The sequence below is a fragment of the Nannospalax galili genome, unplaced genomic scaffold (assembly GCF_000622305.1).
Source record: "Nannospalax galili isolate Female #2095 unplaced genomic scaffold, S.galili_v1.0 scaffold475, whole genome shotgun sequence".
Classification (NCBI taxonomy): Eukaryota; Metazoa; Chordata; class Mammalia; order Rodentia; family Spalacidae; genus Nannospalax; species Nannospalax galili.
This window is the reverse complement of record NW_008339435.1, coordinates 3,315,405-3,336,565: the sequence shown is the minus strand read 5'-3', so window position 1 is coordinate 3,336,565 and position 21,161 is coordinate 3,315,405. Positions and strand designations below refer to the sequence as shown.

At 36.6% G+C, this 21,161-nt stretch overlaps 1 protein-coding gene across 2 annotated transcripts in view; it reads left to right on the top strand.

Moving 5' to 3' along the window:
• Trim33 (tripartite motif containing 33) overlaps positions 1–21,161 on the top strand; it is a 111,536-nt gene that overhangs the window by 65,910 nt on the left and 24,465 nt on the right. For both annotated transcript variants that reach the window (XM_029563996.1, XM_029563995.1), the window contains exons 7-12: positions 1,266–1,380; positions 3,678–3,824; positions 4,560–4,677; positions 7,343–7,617; positions 9,098–9,262; positions 14,183–14,386. In XM_029563996.1, coding sequence (XP_029419856.1) covers positions 1,266–1,380; positions 3,678–3,824; positions 4,560–4,677; positions 7,343–7,617; positions 9,098–9,262; positions 14,183–14,386 — 1,024 coding nt within the window. The remainder of the gene's footprint in view (positions 1–1,265; positions 1,381–3,677; positions 3,825–4,559; positions 4,678–7,342; positions 7,618–9,097; positions 9,263–14,182; positions 14,387–21,161) is intronic.

Sequence of the window (21,161 nt, the reverse complement as noted above, 5' to 3'; positions counted from 1 at the left end):
GCAGTTAAGAACACTTGCTACTCTTTCAGAGGTTCCCAGCACCACATTGGGCCTGCATGTATGTTCTTATGATTGTTCAGCAAGAGCTCTTACTGAGTCATCTGTTCAGTCCCTCCCATTATTTTTAAATTTATCTAATATTTTCCATTATTTTTTAATCTGTATTTTTCAGAAGTCCAATAAGTCTACCTGATGTTAACTATTCTCTGCTTTTCACATACTTAGTGATTTCTATCTTTGGCTCATTCAGTGTTGGAGACCTGTATGTCTTAATTACTAGTGATTAGTACCCTTTCTCTTTAATGTCTTCCATGTACTTTAATAAGGCCAGAATTCAACAAAATTTTCAAATAAGTGTGCAAACAAGCAGTGATATAGAGACAAAGGTGGAAACACTATAGTAGTGCTGAGAGTGTATTAAAATTAAATCTGAATTTGGCTAATGAAAGGCAGTTATGCAGAAGTAGAATATATAAAACATGAAGACTACGTATGATGTTTGGGTCTTGACATTTTCTTTTATTCATGGGATTCCTGACTTCACATTTTGTAAATATGAAAGTAATCAGGCATTTTATAGTTGTAACTCTCACTACTAATTGTAATGGGTATATGTATGTCTTTCTAAATTATGTAGCAACTATTCTTAAAAATGGATTGAGGGTCTCAGAGTCTTTAGGGATAGAACACATGCTTAGCATTAAAAGAGGCCCTTAATTCAACTGCCACTCCCCTCATTAGATATATTTTTATTACATATAGTAGAAAGCCAATTTGAGAGGAAATTATGAAACAGGTATATTAGAACCCACATTTGAAGTGGTTAAGTTTTAAGTGGAAATAGGTGCTTTTAATTCCTGCTCTTTCAAAAGGTGGTAATTATTGATTATGATATGTTGTTCTTTTGCGCATTGTTTGCAGAAAGCATCTTAAATAGAATTTAAAAGTGCCACATTTGACACTAACAGTCCAATATTTGTGTATCACATTCATGCCATAGTGATTATAGTCTACAAATTAACAAACTTGCCTTCATGAACTTAATTTTAAAATTACTAAATATTAAATTCTTTCTTTGTCTCTATATATGACTTGTTTGGACCTAATTAAATGATTAGGTCTCCTGAAGCATAAGTTGTACACTTTGACAAAGTTTTAACTTTAAGCACTTGGTTAAATACCCATTGGATGAATTTCTCTTAACAGTTGATGACTCAGACACATAGGTTAAGTTGATAACCTAATGATGCATTTCTCTTATTCAGGATAAAAGAAGTAAATGAGACTAACAAACGAGTAGAACAGGAAATTAAAGTGGCCATTTTCACCCTTATCAATGAAATTAATAAGAAAGGAAAATCTCTCTTACAGCAGCTAGAGGTATGATTCAAAGCCAAAATAAAACAAAAACTGCTTTTCTTGCTCTTCAGCTGTTCTTAATGTTTATTGAAAGCTCTTTTAAATGGGTTGGGGGATATGGAAATAAAGTAAAATAAAGAATACTTTTTTTTTTTCTTTTCATTTTCTATTGGGAAAGAGACCTTTTTTGTAGTTAGTTTCTTTGCAGTCCATTATAGTAGCACTGGATTTTAGCTGTATAAATAGGCGATAGTGATATCGTCTTAGGAAAGAATTATTACTAAAGCATGATGTAAATGAAAATAAAGCAAGCCCATTACATTTCTTCGCTGTTAGAAAGGGACCTCTAAATTCGTTTTTCATGTAATTGCGGTTGGGCTTTTGCTTGAGCCATGTTTGCATTTCACTTTATTTTAAAAGTATTTTTGTAGTTTTGTCAAAAAATGTCCATTTTTGACATTTATAAACCTTAAACTTAATTGATAATTTTATATTATTAAGCCTTTGTGTTGCGTATTTTGGGATTAATATGTAGTTGTAAATTTTCTAAATGAGACTCAAGTTTAGGAAATCCAGATTAAGTTTTATTAGACGTCTTCACTGCTCACAGTTGATGTGTTCTAAAATAAATTTCAGTGTGAATTTCATAGCAGTTGAAATTTTGAAAAGAGAAAAGTTTCTTTGAAAGTTTTATGCTCATAAATAGGCTCACACGATACTGGGGTATGTTTTATGTGCCACCGAATAATGATAAACTGTGACTATTTAATTTCCATTAATCTCAGATTGTCCTTAAATTGTTTTCTATTTCATTTTTTCATAGAACCCTTTAAAAATATGAGACAGGTTAAAGACATACAAATTTTAAAAAATGTGAGCAAAATACCTGAATTCTTGCTTTTTAAATACATCTCTACATTGAAATACAGTGAGGAGATTAAAAGTAGTCTCCTTTAATCCCAGCCTGCAGAGGCAGGAGGCTTTCTGAGTTTGAGGTCAGCCTGGTCTCCATAGTGAGTTCAAGGCCAACTGGAGCTACAAGGGGGATCCTGTCTCAAAAAGACCCAAAAAAAAGTTGCACATATTGTTAAAATTGGAAGTCTCTTTCCTATTGTATCTAGTCATTGATTTATAATCCTGATAGATTTTTGTCTCCAGAATGACCGTGTGAATGGAGAGCAATTGGCAGTAACTATTTTTGATACATTTTAATGTATTATAAATACGTTTTAGCTATATATCTAAAAGTGATCATTGTAAATCCATTTCAAGAGCTTCAGAATTTCAAAATTCCTCTTAGCCGGGTGTGGTGGCGCACGCCTGTAGTCCTCAGCACTTGGGAGGCAGAACCAAAAAAAAAAAAAAAAAATCTAAAATGTATGTAAATACTTAATGGTAAATATGCTATATACTCTTAACATGATCGTTTTCAAAATAGCTATTTCTTATATAATATTTTCCTAAACTGTAAAAGAGAGGTTTTCCTAACCTTTGTTAAAGAATTGATTTCTAGTGAAGTTTTTAATCAGAGTGCTGTCCATTGAATACCTTTTTCCATTGATTCTTCTTATAAAGTGAACAATTTGTTTCCTTTTAAAAATACTGGTTAGTAAACCATGCTGAATGATTTGGGGGGAAAAATAGTTAAGAAGTAGGTAGGTATCCCCCCCTTCCCCTCTTCCCACCCATGCCCTTCAACCCTACTCCCTCCACCCCCCAATGTCAAATTTCATGGAATGTAGGACATGTCCTTTCTGGGGGTTTTGGTTCCCATTAAACACTTTATTTTTCCTTTGCAGCATTTTCCTGAAATTGTACTTTCATTCTTTTGTTCTTTATGAACTTTGTTATACCAGAAGTTTACATAATTCCACCTTTAGACCTCTGGAATTTTATATTTTTTTGTTTTGTTTTAGGTATTTAAAGGAAGAAATTTAACTTTATCCTCAAGCCATACCTGTAGGTGGCACTGGTAACTTAACTAGGAAGTCTAGTGAGTTAAGCTTATATAACATGATAGCTAAATGGCAGCTCATAATATCGATTGTATTGCATTAACCCAGTAGGAAGACACTATTTTGAACACACATTAATCTATGAAAGAAAAAGATATAGTAAACTAATATTAATGTCACATGTGGAATGGTTTGGCTTAGAGAATTAAGTTTAGGCTCACTTTTGGTAGTGACTTCCCCTCTGATTATTCGTAGGCTCATTGAATAATTATAAGCTTCTCTTGTACCATTTTTGAAGGAAATTTAGGTATTTGTGTACATGACGTTTTAAAAATCTTCAATGGAGTTCTTGTTATGTTTCAGAATGTTACAAAAGAAAGACAGATGAAACTACTACAGCAGCAGAATGACATCACAGGCCTCTCCCGGCAGGTGAAGCATGTTATGAACTTTACAAACTGGGCAATTGCAAGTGGCAGCAGCACAGCACTACTGTATAGCAAACGTCTGGTGAGACACATAATATCTTTATTTTTCTTTAAGATACTTATTTAAGATATTCTTTATATTTATTAAATATTCAGAGTATAAGTATAAAAACTTGTTTAAAGTACAAATCTGAATTTTGGTAAATGTAACCATCCCCGTATAAAGATATAGAAAAGGTCCTAGTACTTGGGAGGCAGAGGCAGGTGGATCCCTGCGAGCTCGAGGCCAGCCTGGTCTACATAGTGAGTTCCAGGACAGCTGGGGCTACAGGGAGACCCTGTCTCCAAAAAACCAAAAAAAAAAAAAAAAAGATAGAGAAAAGCTGAGCAGGATGGCCTATACTTGTAATTCCAGCCAACACTTGGGTGCTTTAGGTAAGAGTTCAAGGCTAGCCTGGGCTACATAGCAATGCTCTGTCTCAGAAAACTAGAAAATGACAATCCTTCCTTTGTTCCTATATACCTCTGATTCTAAGTAACCATTAATCTGTTTTCTAGCATCTTATGTAAATAGAATCATGCAATATGAATTCTTTCAAAGATAGTGTCTTAATGTTTGTAGTTTATTATAAAAAGTGGTAGAAATTCAAATGTATGCATTTCATTTGATTGCTAATTTAGACATTGACATTGTCTCATGTGAGACCTGACATTCTAAGGCTATAGGAACTTTTTTTAAAAAAAATGTCCCCAGTATGTTTTTTCAATTGACATTTATTTTTAAGACTAATTGATTTTTTTTTTTTTCCCCTTCAAGATTACTTTTCAGTTACGTCATATTTTGAAAGCACGATGTGATCCTGTTCCTGCTGCCAATGGAGCAATTCGTTTCCATTGTGATCCCACCTTCTGGGCCAAAAATGTAGTGAACTTAGGTGAGAAACAATTTTATAGATATTTTGGAATATTAAGTTGAGAGGAGTAACCATTTAGGAAAACTCTAGTTTTTTTTAAATTTTAAAATGTGAATTGACATAGGAAATATGTTATGCATTTGAAACTCACTTTAATTTTTGTTTTTGGTGTTCGGGATTTTAACTCAAGACCTTCAGCATACTGAACTTGCTCTCTACTAAGCCATTGTGTTTTTCACTGTGGACCTTTCTATATATTCTAAAATTAATATTGACTGTTTCATATAGAACTCTTAGTAAGTGATTATTCTGTGAAAATTATTTGGATGTTTAGTAGTTTAATTATAACAAGTGTGTCCTGTAGTCATAGCCTAAGGAGTGTTAGACAAAAGGAACATGTCACCTAGCAGAGAAAGACATTCCTTTCATTATTTTACGTTACGGACCTAAAGACCATGAGTGAAAGTTACAGGGGTAGAACAAAAACAGATTAATTGAGGAAAAAAGAACAGCCAAGCATAGTGGACTACATCTGTAGCCTTAGCTACTGAGGAGGCTGAGGCAAGAGGATCACTTGACCCTAGGAGTTTGAGGCAGTCTAGGCAATGTAGTCAGACCCTGTCTCTTGAAGTAAAATGAAATGGAATAGAATGACACAGAACTGCTTCTCAGAACAAGAGCTTCTTACCAGTTGAGTATTTTCACTTTCAAAATAATCAAGTCCTTTCTTAACATTTGAATTGTATATATTGTAACTTCCCTCTCTACCCTCCTCCCCCCAGAAAAGAGAGCCAAAAATGGGGTACTCAAATTTTACTTCAGCCTTAGATCCAGCATCACTAAATCATTTTTGTTTGGCTTGATAACTGAGAATATTGTTGGGTCTTTTTTTTTTCAATTTTCAAAAGATTGTTAAAAAAATTATGTGATGATCGTATGTGGCCTCCCAACCTTCAATCATCATACTTTCTAGAATTTGCCCTCTATCCTCAGAAAATAGTGACTGTAAAAAAGGAAGGAAAGGGAAAGTGGGTAAGAAATCACAACACAGCCTTTTGGCAGTTGTTGGGAGGAAAGACAGTATCTTATAGGGATGAGACTCTTGGTGGGCCCAGTGGGTGGACCCACACTGAAGGACATTTGGGGACACAAATCAGACGCTATAGGCAGTGTGATAAATATAAGAGTTCATTAAATTGGGTGGGGGACAGTAGAAGTAACTATGGAGAGGGGAACAGCTCTAAATACCATCAAGCCATATTTGCAATATAAAAATTGCAAAAATTCAGTTTAAAAATACATATATGGCCCCCAGTGGGTGGACCCACACTGAAGGACATTTGGGGACACAAATCAGACGCTATAGGCAGTGTGATAAATATAAGAGTTCATTAAATTGGGTGGGGGACAGTAGAAGTAACTATGGAGAGGGGAACAGCTCTAAATACCATCAAGCCATATTTGCAATATAAAAATTGCAAAAATTCAGTTTAAAAATACATATATGGCCGGGCATGGTGGTGCATGCCTTTAATCCTAGCACTCAGGAGGCAGAGGCAGGCGAATCTTTGTGAGTTCAAGGCCAGCCTGGTCTACATAGTGAGTTCCAGGACAGCTGGGGCTACAGGGAGACCCTGTCTCAAAAACAACAACAACAAAAAAACCCCAGAAAAAAAAAAAAAAAAAAAAAAAAAAAACTAAAACAACCCCAAAGGTGACCATACAAGGAGGTGGTGCCTTTCAAGAAGTGACCCCATCACAAGAGCAGAGCCTGTGGGAACAGCTTAGTACCCTGGTAAGAGGGGTACAAGGAGGCATGTTTGCCCTTCCACCATCAATGAAAAAGCTTATTTTGATATATCACAGTGAAAGATTTATCGTCCTCTTTTAAAAAAAAAAAAAAAAAACCCCAAAAAAAAAAAAAAAAAAAAAAAAAAAAACCATATATAAGGAAGGAAAATGGTCAGTTAACAGGACATAAATGATTTAAAACATTTCAGAATTTCCACAGATTATTGGTGGCAGTGTAGTACTCTCTCCATGACCCTTTGGCAATTCAAAAGCAGATGGAATAATTATTAGCCATCATGAGTATCATGGAAAAATTGAATTTGACTGACATTATCCCTCTAATAATGTCTCTTTCAGTCTTTGATAGCATTTACATCTGTATAAATAAAGAATAAGGGCAGAGCTAGGGAGATGGCTCAGTGGCTTTGTGGCACAAGCATGAGGACCTGAGTTTGGATCCTTAGAATCCAGTAAAAGCTGAAGACAGTAACATAAGCTCCTGTAATCTCAGCACATTCCTAGGGGGAAATGGGAAGTGGAGACAGGAGAATCTCTGGAGCTGGCCAGCCAGCTAGCCTGCCTGTGCAGCAGCAAAGAGACCCTGCCTCAGACAAGCTAGAAAGGTGAGGACTGATACCCAGAGGCTATCCTCTGTCTGCCACACGTACACTGTTGTGTGTGCCCACATCCACATGTTCAAACAAGTGCATACACGCAAGAATAAGAGCAGACAATATATTCTGAATCACCTTATTTTGAGAGGGTTCAAGAAACTCTGGGAAATATTTAGTTTCTAATAGTTATTATCTTTAAAGTGGGCAGTTTAGATGATTATATATAAATCTCTCTCTCTCCCTCTCCCTCTCCCTCTCCCTCTCCCTCTCCCAATCCTTAGGTAATCTAGTAATAGAGAGCAAACCAGCTCCTGGTTATACTCCTAATGTTGTAGTTGGGCAAGTTCCTCCAGGGACAAACCACATCAGTAAAACCCCTGGACAGATTAATTTAGCGCAGCTTCGACTCCAGCACATGCAACAACAAGTGTATGCACAGAAGCATCAACAGTTACAGCAGATGAGAATGCAGCAACCACCTGCTCCTGTACCAACAACAACAACAACAACACAGCAACATCCTAGACAAGCAGCCCCACAGATGTTACAACAACAGGTGAGTATTCTGTCACTACGTTATTGATAGAAATCATAAAAGTCTCAGGACTACACTATATTCTGTATGCATGAATTACATACTCAGAGTTACTAGGTAGAGTTCAGAGATCAGAGTCTTAAGTATTGCAGTAGAGATTGGGGGGAGGTTCCAAGAATAGAGACAATAAGTAAGTAACACAGGGAACAAAATTAACTGATACCCTGGAAGTAGTGACATTTTCGTCCTTCCACACCATAAATATCCTAACCCCTCCCCATAAAATTGTAGGCCAAAGAACAGATTGTTGGGATCTCTGTGTGCTGACCCTGAGGAAATACCTCAAAGAAGACTTCACCACAGTGATGCTAGTATCTTGTTACTTACAGCTGGTTTTTCAGCCCCAGCTAACCAGCATCAGTTGTCCCAGTAGAGCAAAGGTTTTACTTCAGGTTCTGGTCTCTTCTTAATCACAGCTGATTCTTCAGCCCTGGCTGACCAGAACCCACAGATTCTCAATTCAAAATATCACAGGAACAGCCCTGATAGTCTCTGCTTCCCTTTGAAGCTTCACAAGCCAGGCCTCCATCATCTACAACTCTTTCAGCATAACTGTTCCAAGCTCCAGCAACAAACTTCTGAGCACGCAATGGCTTTTCCAGCCCAAAGTTCCAAACACTTCTACAGTCCTCCCCAAAACACCAAGATCAGGTCTGTCACAGCAATACCCCACTCTTGGTATCAATTTCTGTCTTAGTTTGCTCGTCATTGCTGTGGCAAAATACCAAGTTGGGGAAGGTTTATTCAGCTTACATCTCCCAGGTTGCAGTTCATCAGGGAGCCCAAGGTAGGAACTCAGGGCAGGAACCTGGAGGCAGGAGCTGGAGCACAGGCCGTGGAGGAACACTGCTTACTGGCTTGCTCCCCTGGCCCCTGCTCAGCCTGCTTTCTTATGCAACATAGGCCCATCTGCCCAGCGGTGGCACCACCCACAGTGGGCGGGGCCCTCCCACATCACTCATCAAGAAGATGCCCCTCAGACGTGGCCACAGGCCAGTCCAATAGAGGCAATTTCCCAATTGAGGCTCCCTCAACCCAAGTGTGTCAAGTTGACACTAAAGCTATCCAGCACAGGGTCTAAGGTCTGATATATTTTTTTAGGCATTGGTTCAAATCATTCCTGTTTATTGTCTTTCCTGTTTTATCTGTTGCTTTCCAATCAAAACTTACTCCATGATGAGATAAGTTGTTAATATTGCCTCCTTCCTTCCCTCCATCCCTCTTTTCTTTCTTCAAGGGATAGCTAGGGAAATTCAGGGTGATAGACCTTTTATAGTAATTACCAGTCCTAAAGTATTGGGGTCAAAAAAAGAGAATAATGGCTTACACTATTTGCTTTATACCCTTAAGTTCTAACTAAATTATTTTTGCCATAACATTTTATGATGGAAAAATAAATTTGTAAAAGTATTATATGAATTGCAATTTCTACTTTTTATAGCCTCCAAGATTGATCAGTGTGCAAACAATGCAAAGAGGCAACATGAACTGTGGAGCATTTCAAGCCCATCAAATGAGACTGGCTCAGAATGCTGCCAGAATACCAGGGATACCCAGGCACAGTGGCCCTCAGTATTCCATGATGCAGCCACACCTCCAAAGACAAGTATGCCTAGAGTTACATTTGTAAGAATCATATGATTTTAAAACTAAAAGACATCAATTTTCATAATCAGTTGTTGGGTGGGTCATTGATATTTTTGATAATTTGACTAATGTTTTATATCCTCTTGTCCCAGAAAAATTCATGTACACATGAAAATTTCTCTTTAAGCCTATTGTATAGATCAACATTCTCTGATGTAATCCAACCTATTACCTACAGAAGTGAAAAAAAAAAATCAAGGAAGTTGTGATTTTGCTGCAATTGCAGAAGATAATGCTTAAAGTCAAGATTAGAGCTTTAGTTTTCTGATATTATTCCCCTGTTCTTTCATTGTAACTTTTTGATCTTAGTATATAAAGAATTTTTAAACTAGCCTGGCTTGGTGGTGAGGCAGGTCAGTCTCTGAGATCAAGGCCATTCTGGTCTACATAGTGAGTTTCAGGCCAGCTGGGGCTATAGAGAGACCCTGAATCAAAAAGACCAAAAATGAACTTTTTAAATTAATAGGGTTAGCTGTATATATTCTTTTCTTTACTTATTAATCTTTTTAGAGTGTAGATGTGTTTAATTTTAAAAATAAGTATAAGCTAGAGTAAGTGGTAGAATACTTGTAAATAGCTTGGGTGAAGCCCTGGGTTTGATCTCCATCACTGTCAAGAATCTCTAATAATAAAAGGTAAATTAAGCTAGGCATCGTGGCTATTATAATCCTGGCATTAGGGAGATGGAGGCAAGAGGAGCAAAATTTCAAGATGATCCTTGCTACATATCAAATTCAAAACCAGCCTAGGCCGCATGAAACCTTGTTTCGAAAAAAATAAAAAAATTATCTTTATCCAAATAAATTATAATTTGTATGAGAGCTGAGATTATAAACTCACATTACTTTTATACAGTATTTCAAGTTAAAAACAGAGCTTTTAACTTTTTTTTAAAAACTCACAGAATGCTGTTTCTTTAAAACATGCTTTGGGCTGAGTGTGATGGTATGCACACCTGTAATCCTAGCACTAAGGAGTGGAGGAGGAGTAGGAAGAGCATGAGGTGGAAGCCACACTGGTTTGCATAATTGAGACTTTGTCTCAGAAATTAAACAAGCATGCTTTAGAGGCCATTAGAATCACTGGTCAGTTTGAAATGCCATGGGAGTCTTGGTATAACAGGTCAGAATCTATTTCTGATCCATAACCATTAAATTAGTATTTTGACGAGGGAGAACCTAGTATGGTGACTCATGCCTGCAGTTCTAGAATTCAAGAGACTGAGGTGGGAGGATTGCCTGCTGTGAGTTCAAGTCCAGCCTGAGCTTCAAAGTAAGATCTTGTCTCAAAAAGAATAAAAAATTTCTAGGAGAGGGGCTGGAGAGATGGTTCACCAGTTAAGAGCACTGGTTGTTCTTGCAGAAGACCCAGGTTCAAATCCCAGCACTCACATGGCAGCTAACAACCGTCCATAACTCCCATTTTCAGGGGATCTATCACCCTCTTCTGTCTTCTGCAGGCATTGCACTTACACATATGCAGGCATAATACTTTAAAAATAAATCAATAATTTTTTAAAAATGTCCAGGAGAGAACTTGATAAACTTGGAAAATCTTTCCTGATCAATCTACAATGTTTAAGGAGACACTCTCTTAAAGTAATGCTTCCTCAGCATTTTTGGCTAAAAGCATACCCAGGAAGACTTGTAAAAAATGTGTACTCCTTCACATTTAAAATTTTTAAATTAAAATTTTTATATATTTGTAAGTAGTGGCAAAACATCCGCTCATATTTTAAATATTGACCAAAAAATTAAAATTGGGTTGTTGAGAAGGTTCGACTGGTAAAGGTGCTTTCTGCCAAGCCTGACAACTTGAGTTCATTTCCTAGAACCCCCAGGTGGAAGGAGAGAATTGACTTGTACAGATTGTTCTCTCCTGCCCTCCACATGGGCCCTGTGATGTGTGCTCATACACACATGCATGCACACACAAACACTAAAAAAAAACAAAACAAACCTGTATTATCTCTCTTGGAGTCAGAAATGCATTTTCTTTTCTTTGGACTTGAATTTTACTTTTACTTCCTCTACAGAATTTTAACTTCTATATTTATGTTTGATAATAATTAGCCTTTTGTAAATTTCAGCATGTGCATTCTTTCTGCATTTTTTGTCGTCTTTTTGAGACAGGGTCTCCCCCGAGGCCCCAACTGACCTGGAACTCACTGTGTAGATCAGGCTGGCTTTGAACTCACAGAAATCCACCTGCCTCTGCCTCCAAAGTGCTGAGATTAAAGGCGTGGACTACCACGCCTGGCCAGAAAAATTATTTTAATAAAAATTGTTGGTTGAATTTCCAGTGATAACAAGCTCTTATTAAGCTTTAAAACTTAATTCTATTGATGGGGCTGGAGAGATGGCTTAGCAGTTAAGAGTGCTTACTGCTGTTACAGAGGACCCATTTGATTCCCTGCACCCATGTCGGGTGGCTTACAATCTGTCTATGACTCTAGCTCCAGAGCATCTGATGCCTTCTTTGTCTTCTGCAGGCATCTGCACCGCACATGTCTGCACACACATACCACATACTCATAAATAAAAAGATACAGTAAGGGGCTGGAGAGATGGCTCAGCGGTTTAAGAACATTGGTTCTTGCAGAAGACCCAGGTTCGAATCCCAGCACCCACATGGCAGCTAACAACTGTCCGTAACTCCAGTTCCAGGGGATCTGACAGCCTCTTCTGACCTCCATGGGCATTGCACGACAGGGTTGCACTTACCTACATGCAGACAATACATGCATACACATAAAATAAAAAATAAATAATGAATAAAATTTTAAAAACAGATATGGTAAATCTTAAAATTCTTTTGAAACATTTTCATTACATAATTGTAGAAACAATATATTTATATAGTTTAGGAATAATCAACAACTGGGCTTGGCGGTGTTGATCCCAGCACATGGGAGACAGAGGCAGATGGATCTTGTGACTTTAAAAAATTAAAAAGTATGATCAGACAATGTAAAATTCTTTTGGCTGTACATTTTTATGAAATATAGTCTTTTTACCTCTGTTATATATATTTGTTTACTGTTAGAATAAGCATCATTGATTTTTTTAAAATATACTTAAAAATTTTATTTGCTTTTTATCTGTATGAGTGTTTTGCCTGAATGTATGTAAGTATGCCACATGCGGGAGGGCATCAGATCCTCTAGAACTGGAGTTATGGACTGTTGTAAGCCACCGTGTGGGTGCTAAGCACCAGAGAAGGGTCCTCTATAAGAGTAGCCAGTACCCTTAACCAGTGAGCCACCTTTCCAGCTCCCAGAATCATTGATTTGTATTGCTGTTTTTTGTTTTCATGTAATGCTCAAAAAACTTGTTCACAAAAAAATAGTAATTGGGGATCAAAATAATTTTATCACAAACTGTTTCTCAGTTTTTTGAACACTTTAAGACAAAGATCTAGAACTCTCTACAAATTCTTTTTTTTTTTGTCTTTTTGAAGCAGGGTCTCCCCGTAGTCCCAGCTGTCCTGGAACTCACTATGTAGACCAGGCTGGCTTTGAACTCACAGAGATCCGCCTGCCTCTGCCTCCCAAGTGCTGGGACTACAGGCGTGTGCCAGCATGCCCAGCTCTACAAATTCTTTTTATTAGTGATAGGTTCATTAGGTCTTCAGTTTTGTTGCTGTGTGGTATTTTACCTCTTTCTTACACCCAATGCCATTTCCATTTGTACCTTAGATAATCTATACAGTTTTGTTTTTTCCTGTGTTGGAGCAGTGTACCTAGAATCAGATTAGGAATGAGTCAGTAATATGCCATTACTTTATGAAGTGGGAAAAGGGAAGTTGCTAAAAATAGGTTGGAAAGACCCTGCATGGCACATTCTTAGGCAAATCTGAATTTTTTTTTTTAAAGAGCACATATAAGGGGCTGGAGAGTGGATAAGAGCACTGGCTGCTCTTGCAGAGGACACGGGTTTAATTCCCAGCCACCCTCGTCTGACCTCTGTGAGCATGCACAACACAGATACACTTAACACACACAGGCAATACACTTATACACATAAAATATAAAATATTTTTTTAAAGTACATATATCTCTAAAGATACAAATTTTCTTAAGACTATTGAGATACACATGCACTTCTTAGTTCTTAGGATGCTTTGAAGTATGGTAAGTATGAAATATGGTCCACCATTGAAAGAACACATGAAACAAAATTAGACTAACCATCTGTCTCTGAACATTTTGTTTAGGTTTTAGGGCTGTCTCTTCAAAATCACTAAATGTTAGCATTTTTAGTTTAAAATATTTTAAATGATTTACGTGTATATGTATAGTATCTTATTTCCCAAAGATTACATGCATATATAACCTTAAATAATCCTTATAACAGCCCTCTTACCAAAACAGGTGAGGTATTATTTACCCATATTTCTAAATTATTGAGGCGATGTGATTTGCATAAGATCACACAGTATTAAAGCTTCAGTGTCATATTTCCTTCCTTACCATTCTTTCCACCATATCAAGCTACATTTTGTAGCTGTTTTAATTAGATAGAAAATTAAAGGATCAAAGAGGATTATTGATAGAGCTGTGGCTTTCTTGACTTGCTGTTTGTGGATTGTTGGCTTCCACATCATGTTCGTATGTCCTGGTTCTAAAGATCACATCACTAGACTGAAAGGTTGAAAAAATATTGAAAAACCTGCTTTCCCTAGATATTAAATAAAAAAATGAGTGAAAAATGAAAAGGCTAATCTGAACTATTGCAAAAGTTTGGAGGGCCCAGTCTTTTTTCTAAAAGCACTTTTAGTTTGGAAAGGATATAGTAAAAATAGTTAAAGTTGTTACAAAGGTGTGGTTCAAATGTCCTGACAGATTGAATAATTATAATAATACCTTCTTTCTTAACAGCACTCAAACCCAGGGCATGCTGGACCCTTTCCTGTCGTATCTGTACACAATAATAACACAATCAATCCAACAAGCCCTACCACAGCAACTATGGCAAATGCAAACCGAGGGCCCACTAGCCCATCTGTTACAGCGATAGAGCTAATTCCCTCAGTCACCAATCCAGAAAACCTTCCATCGTTACCAGATATTCCACCTATACAGGTTAGTATTTAAGTTAAATGGGCCATTGAAAACCTCATACTAATTTTGTTTACTTTCCTTGAACTTTCTGAAGAATAAAGTATAGACATGTAAAGTTTTAAGTTATTGTACTGAAGCTAACATTCCTCAGTGTATTAAAATTAGATGAAGTGAATGCTCTGTATTATGAGACTGTAAACAGGTACAGCAGTGGATTAATACCAACTTTACTCATAGACTAGTTCTCATTTCTACCACCTTTCAGCTGGCAAACCTCAATCAAATGATAAGTTCTTGGTATGAGTTTAGAGCTAAAAGGAGACCTGAGACCAAAATGTGATCCAGTCTTCTGTTGTTATTCTTTTAAATCCATCAGAAAGGCCAGTGTTGGAAAGTTGAGGTTTCAGGCACTTTGGGGAACATACTAAAAGGGGAAGAAATGATAGTGAGGAAGAGCAGAGGAATCATGAAGTGCCTCTGCAGTTTTTCATTAAATTGTGACACTTTCCTAATGACAAATATCTTCAATGCCTTCAGAAATTTCCAGCTCATTTAAATTAAAAGTAATTTCTTAAATGTAAATAAAGCCTTTGAGAATTATATTGTTATGTCCCCTCATTGTTGTTGAGTTTTGGAATCAGAGGTCACCATGGTGGCAAGGAACAGCTTTCTATTTCTGTGTATTGAATGGACTTATGTGAGAATTTTAAATATGCTTCTATAACTTCAAAATTCTTTGAAAGTCATTGGCTTCTTACTAATCCAGTACTTCCCTGATATTAGAAAGATCTCTCTTTTCTCCTTTGGCCAAGGGAAAGGTAAAAGTGTTGCTGCTAAGAGTATTAGACTAAATAGAAAGGAAATTTTTACATTATAAATTAAAAAGTTATATTTGTAAGTTAAAAGCTTATAATTTACTGCATGGCATGGGTACCCTTACACACATCCATGCAGTACACTCATACACATGAAATAAAAATAATATTTTTTTTAAAGCTTATAATTTGTAAAGTGCTTTCTCAGGCAGTATATTAGTTTTAATGCTTTAAATACCTGGTAGGATATGTAATACCTATTTAATAATGAGAATAAGAAAGGTGAGGGATTTTTCCCCTCCTACTCTCAGGCATGCAGGAGATAGAAAAATTAGAGTTTGTTTCAGACAGAGATTAGAAGCTTAGTCTCTCTTCATTAATTCATAGCAACACCAAGAAGATAACTTGGAATTATAGTCCTGAAAAGTTGCTGTATTGAGAGTCCTTTTTGCAACCAGAGTTATGCATACAATTAAGGAGTTATTCTGATTTTACTAGACAATTACTGTTTGCTAAAGGCCTCTGGCATTGAGGATGAGCTAGCTCTAGGACTGGAGCTCAGTGAGCACCTGGCAATCTGCAGTCAATTCGTGGAACCCCATGTATAGGCTGAAGGAGAGAATTCCACAAAGTTGTCTTCTGATCACCACATGCTCACCGTGGTGCACACACTTATACACACAATAGTAATAATTTTTTAAAAATTTAAACACCTTTGGGTGAAAAAAGGCTTAATTGAAGATGATAAATTTACAAGGGAAAAAGCTGGTTGCTTTCAAACTAATTTGATAGAGCTTCTCTAACTGCTTTGGTCTTTATCTTTGTAAAGTTGAGCATCATAAGTGAAATAAGCCTATATTAGACCATCTTTATCTTCCTGCCCCAAATAACTTTAAAAAAATTTTATTTATTTATTTTTATTTCATGTGTGTGTTTGGCCTGCATGTATATAAGTGCATCTATGTTGTGTAGCACCTGTATGAATGGTTATTAGCCACCATGTGGGTGCTGTGAACTGAACCTAGGTCCTCTGCAAGAGCAGCCCAGTGTCGTTTTGTTTTGTTTTGGTTTTGTTTTGTTTTGTTTTGTTTTTGTCTTTTTGAGACAGGGTCTCCATGTAGCCCCAGCTGGCCTGAAACTTGCTATGTAGACCAGACTGGCCTGGAACTCATAGAGAGCAACCTGCCTCTGCCTCCCAAGTACTAGGATTAACTGCTGCTGGTGTCTTAACTGCTGAGCCATCTCTCTTGTCCCCCAAGGAACTTTAGAATGTGTCCCCTCCCAATTTTAATATTTTTCTAGGGGGCTAAGAGAAGGAATAGCTATATCTTTCTTATAAGCCTTCACTTCCCTTGAATTTAAAATGTTTCGCAACCTTAGTTTTTAATATATTAAAATACTGTTTACTTTAAAAATGAATACAGCTCATATAACATAAAATACACCTAAAATGTGTCATTGTTTTTCAGTATGTTTGTAAGATTGTTCAACTATCACTTCTAATTCCGGAATATTTTCATGGTTTAAAAAACTAAGGTGTACCCATGTTCTAGTTTGCTTCTGTGTTGCTGTGATAAAACATTGACCAAAACCATCTTCGGGGAGAAAAGAACTTATTTGGCTTATAGCTCACAGTCCATTGTTGAGAAAAGCCAAGGCAGGAACTCAGAGCTGGAAAACCTGTAGGCAGGAATCGAAACAGAGACCAAGAAAGAATGCTACTTACTTGCTTCCCCTGGCTTGCTTAGCTACTCTTCTTTACAGCCTAGCTCCATCTGCCCAAGGAATGGCACCAGCCACAGAGGCCTGGGCCCTCCTATAGCAATTAACAATTAAGAAGTTTCCTCACAAGAAACAATTAAGAAAATACTTCACAGACATGCCCATAGGTCATGAGGAAGCAGGAATTTCTCAAGTGAGATTCCTTCTTCACAGGTGCCTCTAGTTTGTGCCAAATTGATGAAAACTAACCAGCACAATCCGTTAGTAGTCATTGTCTAACTACTACTGTCCTTTCTGTTCCTTTTATTCTCGACATTTTGTACGTATGAAATAATGTGTCCATTTGTGCCTGCCTTCTTTCACTTAGCATATTTACCAAGTCTATATTATAACTCAATTCCTTCTTATGACTGAATAATATTTTGGAACACTTTTTTTTTTCTTCTTTTGAGACAGGGTCTTAAAATGTAGAACAGTCTAGCCTAGAATCTACTATGTAGCCCAGGCTGGCCTCAAGCTTACCATTCTTCCAGTTCAATCTCTCAAGTGCTGGGACTATAGGTATGTGCCACCCTGCTTGTGCTTGGCCTTTATTCTGCCACAGTGTTCATTCATTACTTGATGGATATTTGGGTTCCGTTTTTTGGCTATAAAATGTTACTATGAGCTTTCGTCTACACATTTTTGTGTTATCTAGAAACCGATCTGCAGGTTCTCAGTGCATGTTCAACTTTTAGAAGAAATGCCAAAAATGGTTTCCACAACAGTGAACCATTTTATGTCTTTGTCAATAGTGCATGAGGGGTTCAGTTAGTTTTTTATGTCCTCACTAATACTTGTTACTGTTGCCTATTTTTAAAAGCTATTAGAGATGATTACCAGAGAAACACAAGCATAATAAGAAATAGTTAACCATGTCAAACAAAAATAGAAAACTCTCATGTGATGCCACTTTACCCCCCATCCTTCTGTAGATTCTGTGGTGTAATAAAACAAAACCTGGAGGATGTTATGCAAGGCACAGACAAAGTGGTATTAAGTACACAAAACAAATAGAAATACAAAGGCCTTATTGGGTATTTATGGACTTGCTTTTGGACTGATTAGTCAACTATCCTATTTAGAGTAGAACTTGATTTTAAGTAGAATTCTCTCATTCTGAATTATTTTTATTTTGTGGAACTATACATCTCTAGGATAATGCTAATGTATTTTTCTAATGTTGACCCTGAGAGAATATATAACAAACCTGAGTACTTTTAGATTCTGTTTAGGCTAGATTATAATGTATAGATTTAATGTGTTAATGATTTATAAATTCTTTGAAAACTTTCTCCTTGGGCTGATCCCTTCCCCTCTCCCTCCCTCTGAGGTGGTGTTTTCCTGTGTAACTCAGACTGGCCTCGAACTCTTGGCAGTTCTGCTTCAACCTCCCAAGGGCTAGAATTGGCAGGCCAAGTACAAACACATCCAGCTATTTATTTGGCATCTCAGTAACTTAATTATCAGGATGCTATACTGAGTACTATAAAGTCTTAGAAAACTCTGTGTCTAATAAATCAAACACAAATGTTACAGAATATTTGTAAGAAATTAATATTGTCATTAGCTACTTACAATGTGGTAAACTTTATTGTTCTGAGAGCAATACTGCTCACAACAGTGCATAATTTTTAAGATAAATATTGCAAAATAAATTTAAAAGGCAAGTCATTAAGGTTATACTTAACAGCTTCACTTAGCATTGAAGATGCAGTCTGAAAATGTCTGTTAGATGATTTCATCATCGTTTGGAGAACATAGAATGTATTTATACAAACTTAGATAATCTAGGTCGGCCAATTGCAGTGTCCTGTTCATACAATCAAGAGAGGCAGTAAACATAAGATTATGAGAGTGCTGCAGCACAACATAAGCAGTAAAGTTTTTTTTTAAAGTATTTTGTTTTTATGTGTGTGAGTGTATTGCCTGCATGTATGTAAATGCACCTGTGTTGTGCAAGCTGGAGGATGACAGAAAAGGGCATCAGATCCCCTGGAAGTGGAGTTATGGATGATTGTTAGCTGCCATATGAACCTTGGTCTTCTGGAAGAGTAGCCAGCACTCTTAACCACTGAGTCATCTCTACAGTCCCAGCAGTAAAGTTTTTAAACAGTGAACAGGGTTGGGGATGTGTCTCAGGATTGGAGTGCTTGTCTAGCTTGGTTAAGGCCCTGGGTTTGATCCCTGGAACCCAGGAAAACAAAAAATTTTAAAGAAGTATACTTATACTTTTCTTGTAACTAGAAGGGGGACTGTATTCTAAAATAACAAAGAAGTATAGTATGATAAATATATAAACCAGTGGCAGTCATTATTTTCATCACTCAGAAGTTCGTGCTGTACATAATTGCTCAGCTTTTACAAAACTTTCATGTGGCAGGTTTGCTTTTATTGGCAGCATCATAAACATATGAATAATGACTTTGTTATATGGATGCTATCATTAAGCATTAGGGGTTTAGAAAAATAATAAAAACTACAGTACTTCCCTGTGTTCCAAAACAGTGGTATGGTCTGTGGCAATCCACATACAATGGTAATCCCATAAAATTATAATGAAACTGAAATTTAGGAATCGTAAAGAATTCACAAAGAGAAAATCTAGCATTAACATTTATCAAAGCAAGTGAATAGTTCAGATAGGTTAAAGAGTAACATGAATTGTAGAAAATGAAGTCTCAGACTTATTTTTACATAATTTAAAAACCTTCCTTAACAACTGAATTATACTTTAGTATGTGAATATGATATATGATCTGGTTGTTCAGCACAGGGATTTTCTTTTAGATTTGGGAAATAGAATTTGCAGTGGCTTGAGGGCATGAAAAGGCACTACTGGGAGGTGATAAAATACAGGATAGACAGACAAAATGAAACAGATTAGGAGCTATTAGCCTATTTAACCTTTCTTTATACTAAGTCAGATGTCTTAATTTTTGACAAGTAGATAACTGAAAATTCTAAAATGAGAATTCAATTAAATTTTTTTTTTAAATTTAAACATTTTTGTGTCTGAATGTTTTACCTGCATGCATGTAAGTGTACCACAAGCATGCAGTGCCTGTGGAGATCAGAATAGAATGTCAGATCCCCTGAAACTGGAGTTATAGGTGGTTCTTAGCTGCCATATAGGTGCCAAATTTAGATGCTTTGCAAGAGCAGCCAGTGCATCTAAGTGTTCGGCTATCTCTGTAGCCCTAAGAAAATGTTTTTTAAAATTATTGTGGTGCGTGTGTGTCTGTGTCTGTGTCTGTGAGTGCACACCAGTCAGACATGTGGAGGTCAGAGGACAACTTAGGGGAGTAATTTCTTTCCATCCACCTTTATATGGTTTCTGGGTTTGAACTCAGGTTGTTCAGTTTGTGCAGCAAGTACCTTTACCCCTGAGCCATCTTAAAAGCTCTAAAGCGAGAACTTTTGAAAAATACATTTTGCTTTTGTGAGAAGGTAATAGGAAATAATAAATAGAAAATAGAATGTTTCATTTTTTAATGTTTCACTTATGGTAATAATGCATGTATTTGATTGGTCATATTTAGAACAATAAGTGTTTCCAGAATGTAGCATTTTCTTTACAATTGGTAAAATAATTCTTTTATTAGGTTCAGGGCCAAGATTTCAGTATACTTCAGTCTAAAAGCAGCATGTTTCTGGAAACATGAATCACTTTTATACTATGTTGGTAGATTTTCTTCAACAAGTATCTGAGAATTAATCACATATTAGGTCCTAAGTATTGGTTATGTAAAGATAAAAGAGAAACAGTCCTTGTCCTCAGAGTTTTCCATATAGTAGGGAGATATTTTTTCTAAACATGCTGAAACATGCTGAAAACATGTGAGGTTATTGCTTCATAAGGGTGCATAGTGGTGTCAGTGGAAGAGTGAAAGGAGAAAAGTCCAAGTCTGCTTGTGGCAATCAAATAGATTTTATATCTTGAGCATGGATTTAAACAGTAAGAGTCTCAGGCATTCATGACAGAATCTCCAGGTAGGAGGATTTAGATATACAAAAGCACCAAGGTGCCAATCAGTTAGTTATAGGAGATAGTATAGTAAAGTGAGATTATAGCTTGCGATTTCTTAATTGCTGCCTTTGCCACCTTTATTTTAATTTCTTAAACTTTTGAATCTAATAGAACTACTTCTGGCTTATTGGAAAGATTAGATAATTCATGTATTTAAGTTGGTATCTGGCATGTAAATATTCACTAAATA